The sequence below is a fragment of the Panthera leo genome, chromosome D2 (genome assembly GCF_018350215.1).
Source record: "Panthera leo isolate Ple1 chromosome D2, P.leo_Ple1_pat1.1, whole genome shotgun sequence".
NCBI classification, from domain to species: domain Eukaryota; kingdom Metazoa; phylum Chordata; class Mammalia; order Carnivora; family Felidae; genus Panthera; species Panthera leo.
This window is the reverse complement of record NC_056689.1, coordinates 59,097,403-59,105,815: the sequence shown is the minus strand read 5'-3', so window position 1 is coordinate 59,105,815 and position 8,413 is coordinate 59,097,403. Positions and strand designations below refer to the sequence as shown.

The following is an 8,413-nucleotide window of genomic DNA, read 5'->3' as shown; positions in this document are numbered from 1 at the left end:
ACCACACGTACGGCTCAATGAGCAGTAGCTGGTATCACCCCCACTGCCCATACAAGGAAACTTCCATTTCCCAAGAGGAGTGAGAGAGCCCAGGCCAAGGTCCTAGGTTCACTTCAAGTTGTTGTGGGACCATACAGTCCCAAAGATTGTCTCCCACCACCTAGTGTGAGAGTTTGGAGCTGAAAAAGGGGAGATGAGGGGTATGTCCTGCAGGGAGTAGGCAATGGATTTTATCATAGATTCATACATGTTTATTCTTTTGAATCTTCCAAAGCCAAGACTTGGGGTAAGAGAGGCAACTAACTATAAACTGTTTAATAGTAGCTCTCACCATCTGTTCAGAGGCATGAACTTTTGGCCTCATTTCTCCCAGGGGGGGAGAAAAGGGTTACATAAGGGGGGAGTGGAGGATCCTGGGATGGGGGGGCAGGAAGGGGTGCTAACTAGCAAATGGTCCCTGCCAGGCTTGTTCCTCTGCTGTACTGGTGGGGGCATGGAGGGGTATGGAGGGTGTGCTGGTGCTCTAACTTCTCTCTGATGGAGCTGGACAGTCCCTAGCCTTCCTCTCTCCAGAGGCTTCCCTGGGAACCAGAGGCCCACCGACCCATGCCAAATGCCTGAAGGGAACCAAGAAGCCCAGAGCCTGAGCTGGTAGGTAGGTGGGATCAGCCTTCCTAGCCAAGAACGAAATGAAGCCAGGACTCTATCTGCAAAGGGAATAGAAGGCATCTACATCCCCTTAGTTAGCACTCTGGGTGCTGATGGAGGACTGATTTTCTAATCTCAGAGTGCCCTCTGCTGGGGGCTGAGGTTCCATACAGAAGGGAGGGAAGAGCTAGAACCTAGATTTTGTGGGGGAGGGAAGGCTGAAGGCAGAAGACTGGTTCTTCCTGAGCACTCAGAACACAGAATCAAGTGAAGATCAAGAAGTAGATCGGTTTTTAGTTTATTGAGTAACAATGGCATCATAGTTTTAGTCACTGGTAGCAGATAGTTGGGGGAGCACAAAAATGCTCTTAGAGGATCCCACTGGGGCCTTCCTCCGCACCACCCACTGCTTCAGCTAGAGCTCATGGGAGTTGGAGTCAAGGTCAAGCTCTGCATCCTGTGAGCGTAACACTATACCTTCCATTCCCAAGCCTACCTGCCCTTTGGACCAGCTATGGATGCCTGGGCCCTTCTTCCTCGTGGGAGATGGGGGTGGGAGTGGAGGTAGGAGCAGGGCCAAGCCTCAAAAAAGAGGAGCTAAGGTCAGGGTTCTGCTGAATGTCTAACAAGGGTCAAGAGAAGACAGAATTTCCTGTCTTAAGATTGTACACTCAGGGCCTAGTTGCCCTTGAGGGTGTGCTAGTTGTCTCCACTCAGATACCTGTGGTATCTGAGGTTAAGCACCATTCCCACAGCTGTGTCCCTCTGCAAGAGGGGGCGCTGGGAGCTCTTAAAGGGGGAATGCTTGCTCTGCCTCCATGGCTTTTTGGTTTGGGTTGGGACTATAGGTGTAGATTTGAGTCTATGATGTCAGAGCAGACCAAGAACTCCTAAGAATGTACCTAAAGATGTCCACACTGCAGTGTGGGGGCGAGGGGAGGATGGCAAGAGTTGTACAGGATACCACCCCTTTGTTCTGACAGAGGAGAGGAGAGGAAATGAGCTCTTTCAGGATGTGGGGGGTGCACAAACTCCCCGTCTCCCTTACCCTGATAGGTCTTTCTCTGCCAGCCCAGTTCCTGGGAGCCAGGAAGCAAAAGTCGGAAGGAGTCGGACCCGTTTGGCCTGCTAGTATCCCTCAGTCTCTGTTCTGAGATCCTGGCTACTCCTGTGTCCAGAAGGGGCCCTCGAGGTGCTGTCAGAAATGACTTGGCCAGTGGAACTGTTTAGGCAGGGAAGTCCTGTAGCCTGGCTGGCTGACAGGTGGCAAGAGGCCGAGAGGAGAAGCCAGATTATCAGGACATCCTAGGACAGCACGTCCGTTCCTAGCTTCTAGGACAGCATGTACACACACACATACACACGTATCATGTGTGTACATACATAAACATAGGAGCACAGGAGAAAGGGATTATGTGGCCCTGCTCTTTGAAACCAGAGAGGAGAGAAAAAGGCTTAACGGGGGCACCTCTCAGCCTATGGATTGCTGGTCTCAATGGCTGCTTCCCCACCAAGCCCCCCCCCCCCCCAGTACCAGGAAGAGGGGCAAGTGGCAGGGACGGCAAGGCTCCACTAAAGCAGCAGCCCAAGGAGGTGAGGGAGGGGTCCAGGGGCTGACCCTCCCTCAAAGCCCCTTGTTGTAGTAAACCACTTCGATGCTGGGGTTTTGCTCACGGACCCGAGCTCTCAGCTCTGGCTCCAGCCTGCTCACATGTAAGGAGCTGCAACAGAACAGCACAGGCAGGCTGAGGATCCCCTCAACCCAACCTGCATCAGCCTAAGGGCTCACCACCTCTCCTCCTCCCAGGCTGGACAGTCTCCTTCAACGGCCAGAAGGCCCAGCTCACCATCAAGTCCCCACCCCCAGAATAAGTCTAGTGCCTGCCAAGCCTCCTCCTGGAACACACTAAAGGACCCTAAGGTCAGTGGGTTCCAGAGATGTGGAGACCTATTCAGAGCCCCCAACCAAGCCCGGGGGCAGCACTTACCTTCTCTGGGGGAAGAGGGCACAGCACAAGGGGGTGGCAAATACCAGGCTTGGGGGGAGAAGAGTGTTGGGAAGGTTTGTGAAGTTTTGACCTATGGTTGTTGCCTCCCTGCATCCCACCCCATCCCTGGAGACAGCCCCGAGGGGTAGAGATTGATTAAGGCCAACGCTGACATCAGGTTCTGGCTAAGGAAAGAGCCTCCAGGGCAATGACCCAGAGCTCCACAGCCAGTGAGTGCCTGAATCAGAAATTAAACGTGCATGAAACTCCTGGATGATACCAAAAGGTATATTTCCACGCTTTCCTCTTGTACACAAAGACTAGAATGTATTCAACTAGACTGTTGACCTTCAAGGATGGCGATCACCTGCTAACACACACAACATGCCCTACAAGTGTCTAAGAGCCCTACCAGCTGAATGGATGAATGAATGATGTACATAAACATCTTAAAATCCGCAAATACCCACCCACATCCACCAGGGAAAGGGCACTCCCACACACCCTAGCTAAGTCCCCACACACTTACCAGAAGCCCACCAGTCCCACCTGCAGGGGCGCTCCCAGCCAGGGGCGACGCTGTAGGGAGACAGAGGCAACGGGATGGCTTGTGTCCCCTCCTCCCCTAACCCCCACCGCATTTCCCCTACCACAGCTCTATCCCACCAACCCTGCCTTTGAGTCTTTTCTTTCTCCCAAGACCATAACAGGCTTGGAATTTCCAAATCACCAGCCTCCAGTCCAGCCACGCCTACTTGCGACACCCTCCCTAGTGTCCCTTCACCCACTCTCCCCTCACAGGATTGGTTCCGCACTTCCTCCAGGAGCTGCTTTCTTCAGGAAGCCTCCTCTAACACTCCGCTCCCGTCCCAGTAGCATGCATGAATCTGTCCCTTTCCTGTTCTGCACGCCCTTCTCCATTCCCTCCAGCCACAGGGACCAGCGTTCGGTTCCTCCAGTGGGCACAGCTGGTGCTCAAGATATATTGGTGAATAAATGATTCAATAAATGAGCTTGTAGTCCTGTGCCTTCTCTGTTCTGTTCGTGCGTGTGTGAGCCTGTGTGTCTCATTGTTGTCGGTAGGTGACAGCATGAATATAGTGGCCAGTGTGATGGTGGTGGTCCATCCCCGTGTGTGTCAAGAGGCCTCTGGAGTGATACCAGCTCTCTTCAGGACAGAAACCATTTCCTTCCTTTCCTTATCTTCTCCTCCTGCTCCCTCAGTGTTCCTTCACCCCAGCCCACTTCCTTCCTGCTGAATGCATGAATGAAGGTGGAGGGGGCAGCCCAGGGGTGGGGCCAACAGGGAGCAAGTCTCAGACTCCTGGGCCAAGCTGGAAAGAGGGTTGGGGACTGGTCACTTCTGCTCCCAGCCGTCACCTCTTCCAGGGTGGGAAAGGTGGGCGTGGCCTACCTTTAGGAAGTCTTTCTTCTCCAGAGTGTCCATGATCACCGGGGGAATGGCTGCAGGGAGAGCAGGGCAGAAGAGGAGGTAAGAGTTAGTGGAATGAAAGTCAGAATCCTGAGGAGGGGTGGATCCCCTTCACAACTCTTCCCACTCCCCCGGGAGTGCTCAAAACCCCTGGAGAATGCACCCTGTTCTCTTAGAGCCTCCCGTGCCCCACCCAGGCACCCCTGCCTCACCCATGGCAGGAATGGCCATGCAGATTCTCGATATCACCACCTGGAAGATTCCCTGCTTGGCAGCGGCCACTGAGTGGCCAAGTCTCTGACCTTCCTCATCAGTCACTGGGATGCCCACCTGCAGTTCCCTGAAAAGGGAAGGGGGTGGGGGTCAGATCACAGGCCCGCATCCTACCTGCACTGCCCTCACGGGCAGCTATTCCCCGGGGTCCCGTCAGATATCACAGATTCAGATATCATTCCAGGATCCCAGAGTCAGACTGAGACTGTGCCCAGAAGCTTCTGTTTGGAGAGGGAGAGGACGGTCCCCACCATGGGCCAGTCGGCATGGCGGGATGGTGTGCCTGCCTGCACGCTGGGCCCGCATGCCAGGAGCTGGAGCCACTCACCTCTGCCTCATCAGGGGGATGTTGATGCAGTTGGCAGCTGCCACAGCTGCAAAGGGGACAAATCTGCCCACCAGGGGGGGCAGGTGCTGGGGGGAGGAAATATATCGTTTAGTGGCCCTAAGGGCCATGGAGTGGTGAAGAACTCTGGGGAGGGATGTGGGGAGCCTGTAGGTTGGTGTGGACGAGCGATGGGGAAGAGGGAGACAGATAAAGGGTAAGTGAGGGGGCAGTACAATGGGGGGGGGCATCTACCTTGGTGAGGGATTTGAGTCCCAGGGCTGTGGCCACGGCCCCAGTGGTGGCACTCACATAAGCTGTTCCCAGCTGCCTGTGGGTGGAAGAGGCAGGACACAAGGCTGGAGGTGAACAGTCCAGCGTGTGGTTCTTTCCTTCAGGGACACGTCAAAATCCTCAATACGTGAGGCGTGACGGGCAGAGAAATTCCTCCCCTGCTACAGCATAGACTTGCCTGGAAGCTCCAGTCCCTCGGACAGGGCCTCCCTTAGCACAGGCAAGAGGACCCCAAGCCCTCAGGCCAGGAGAGTGGGGAGAGGGGCGGACTGAGGGGAGGGAGTTGAGTCACGGGCTGCAGGAGCACTGAGGAACAGGAGCAGACAAGAGGGAGCAATGGTAGGCCTGGGGAGGCCAGGGCAGGGAGAGAGTGGCGGGGTGGGGAGTCCCGGTGAGGGGATGAGCTCTCACCCCACAGTGATGGGAGCGTCGCCACTGCGATTGGAGTAATTAACAACAGCATTGAAGGACTGATTCACCCACTGCCAGAACACCACGGTCGGGGTCTTCCTGAGGGAACAGAGACACTTACTGCTGCTCCTGCTACAGTGTCCCTTATCCTCAAACCCTAATAAAGAAACCCTAAAGGTTATTCCCAAACCCTCAGGAGGGACCCAGCTGATGACCTTAGAACTTGCTTCGGTGACCTCTGCACGACCCTCCCCACTGACACGACCACATACACTTGTCTCTGGGGTGGGAGGAGCCCTGGGGCTGAGTTCTGAGGAATGCGAGGGATTCTAACACAAGCTCTCATTCACCCACTATTTTCTGCCCAAACTGGCCTCACCTAGTCATCAGGCTACACTCTAGCTTGGACAGAGTGCTCAGGGAGGGGACACACGGGGCAGGACCTGCCTGTAGAAGGTGAGCATGCAGCCAGTGATGGTCATGTTCATGGGCACCTGGGCTGACATACGGCCAATCAGGACCACCTTCTCCCCCGTGTCCGGATGGAAAGCAGAATCGTACACATACTTGGCCCTCCAGAGCTGGTCCTCAGTGAGCCCTGGCGTCACCACGCCGGCCCTGCAGAGAATGTCAGGGAACAGACAGGCAATTCTAGGGGCAGATCTGCCTCCACCAGCCCTGACCACTTAGCTCAGGGAAAGTCTGGCCAGAGGACCAGGAACTTTGGCCCTGAGTCTCAGAATAAAGGAGCTCCTTGTCTCTGGGGGAGTCAAATCTTCCAGAAGGGCAGGGGGCTCCTATTTCCATTTTCCTTCTAGCCACATAAAGAAGGGTGCCCTTCTGTTTCTGCCTAAATGCCTGGTCATGGGTAATGGTAGTTTCCGGTGGGTCAAAAATGGCTGGGGGCATCTCAAGGGTATTTCCTCTTGGGGACAAGGGGGTGCTCTCCTATCTCCTTGGGGCTCAACTTTGAGCCCCATCTGTCCTTGAAGAGGGTGGGCCTAGCAGTGGGACAGGACCCTGTGGAGGGTTGTGAAACATACAGCAGCCCCCCACCCACAAATATCAATGCCACCTCCTCAACCCAAACACCCTGAAATTCTCTGGGTTGAAGCGCTGTGCCATAGTTGCCTGTGATTCCAACATATAGAGCTAGGGAGTAAGGGGGTCAAGGAGTGGGACAAGGTCACTCTCAAACTTGAGGAGATAGATGCAAAAGGTACCATATTAATGGCAGGGAATGAGTACCCCAGGGTCTCATTCGGACGGGGCAGCGGGCTACCTGTAGTTCTGCACGATGTTCCGGGAAGCTTCCAGCTGTGCTCCAGACAGCAGCAGATTTCGGGGGTCAGTAACGGTGAAGAAGTGCCGGGCTCTGCCCAGGAAAGTGCTTTGGTCCCAGCGAGGTTCCTGGATATTGATATCTAAGGGCAACTCCCCCATTTTCTGCAGAGCAAAGATCAGGATCGGAAGGGCTCCAAGGAGGGAGTCCAGGAACTCAACTTGTGGGAGCCTCTGGTGGCTCTGCCCTGGTCCCTGGGCCTATCACCAACCCCTTCTAGAGCTCAAGGTGACTCCAGATAGGTAAGCAAGGGTTGGGGGGAGGAGTTGTTTTCCAGGCAAGGCCCTGGCTCAGAGACCTGCAGCCATTGGAGGAGGGGGCAGGGGAAAACAGAACCAGAAAAAACAGATCTCTTTTGCACTCTGGCCCCGTGCAGCTTTTCATCAGTGAGGATTTACACGTGTATGGTTGATGCAACAGCAGCAACTAATCCTATGCAGCTACTCTTGTGCTCTGTGTGCACAAAAGTGTGTATTATATGCATTATACATGCATGCTCAGGTCAGCTTCAGGGCCCAGCTGCCTTAAGACCTAGATACAAACCCCCAAGGCTGTCTGGGAAGATGGCATAAGCCGTCCCACACCCCAGCCCCTGATTGGAGGAGAACAAGGGCTCACTGGCTACTTCGGGGCTTATCTATTCCAGATCTCAAATAGGGGACTCTGATGCCAGCCAAGCATGCGTGCCCGCAGTCATGCACAAGTCCCCCTCTCCAGGGGCATTTTTCTCAACCCACACTGAATGGCCCAAGGCCCTCCTTGTTCCCCAGCTGGGCAGGGCTGGCACAGACACCCATCCACCTCTCCCCAAGCCACCTACGTCTAGAAAGGAGGAGTCGGTAAGTGCCCTCTCCACCCAGTACCAAGAGGAAAGCCTGAAGCAGCCGGCTGGCTGTGTTAGGCAAAATCCTACAATATGACTAATCCTCTCCAACCGCACTTCCTCCCGCACTGGAGGAGACACCCTCCCCTCTCTCACAAACTCACACTCACATACCCACATACAAAGATGCGTACATGACCTACACAGATATACAAACGGCGGACACGCACTGCATACACCAGCCCACAAAGACCGTTACTTGCACACTCACACATACGCGCACACACACACACCCCATATGCATCAACTGCAGACACGTGAATGTGTGACCACATAAGGCCCCACCCTGACATTCCTCCCACCAGCCAACCTCCCCTCGTGCCCCAAGCACCTCCCTAGAACCGAAGATACTGAATCCGGATAGGATAGAGAGCACACCCAAGGCAGGCTTCCCTCCCTCTTAGCCCTCAACCTCCTACTCCCCTGAACCCCGCGAACCCCGCCCCGGACAGCCAGCACTCACGCTTTGCTGAGCTCCTGGGCTTCTGGCCTCTGCAGCTCCCGGACCCGCCTTTCTCTCGGCGCGTCGCCCCTGCCTCCGCCCCCCCAACCCATCACGCGTAACGTCACGCGTGACGCTGACAGGCAGGAGGGGCGGGGGCAACCCCCGCGCGTCCGCCGGGCGTGCCCAGGGATTGGCAGAGCCTGGGGGCGGTGGGTGCCATTTAGGGCGACGCCCCCAGCCCCGGCTGCAGGGAGCTGGCTCTACGCCGCCTCCCAAAGCCAATCAGGGCTCGGGGAATAGGTTCTGGCCCGTCCCCAGGCCTAGAGGGGAGGGGAGGAGCCGTGGGCGCTGCCCCCTTTGCTTGCAGTCCCC

General features: G+C 55.7%; 1 protein-coding gene across 1 annotated transcript; it reads right to left on the bottom strand.

Annotated features, from left to right (window-relative positions):
- Nucleotides 1-913: 913 nt before the first annotated feature.
- Nucleotides 914-8,190, bottom strand: SFXN3 (sideroflexin 3). Its single transcript, XM_042908759.1, has 11 exons — nt 8,060-8,190; nt 6,654-6,817; nt 5,819-5,989; nt 5,372-5,470; nt 4,922-4,997; nt 4,670-4,755; nt 4,281-4,408; nt 4,051-4,100; nt 3,166-3,215; nt 2,637-2,684; nt 914-2,369 (listed from the first exon to the last, which is right to left on the bottom strand). Exons 2-11 carry the CDS (start codon nt 6,812-6,814, stop codon nt 2,273-2,275), a joined length of 966 nt encoding a protein of 321 aa, XP_042764693.1. The 5' UTR covers nt 6,815-6,817; nt 8,060-8,190; the 3' UTR covers nt 914-2,272.
- Nucleotides 8,191-8,413: the final 223 nt, after the last annotated feature.

Coding starts and splice junctions, on each gene's coding strand:
- SFXN3 (XM_042908759.1), bottom strand. CDS start 6,814: ATGGGGGAGTTGCCCTTAGATATCAATATCCAGGAACCTCGCTGGGAC. Junction 5,990..6,653: donor AACATCGTGCAGAACTACAG/GTAGCCCGCTGC, acceptor CATTCTCTGCAG/GGCCGGCGTGGTGACGCCAG. Junction 2,370..2,636: donor GCCCTCTTCCCCCAGAGAAG/GTAAGTGCTGCC, acceptor GTTCTGTTGCAG/CTCCTTACATGTGAGCAGGC.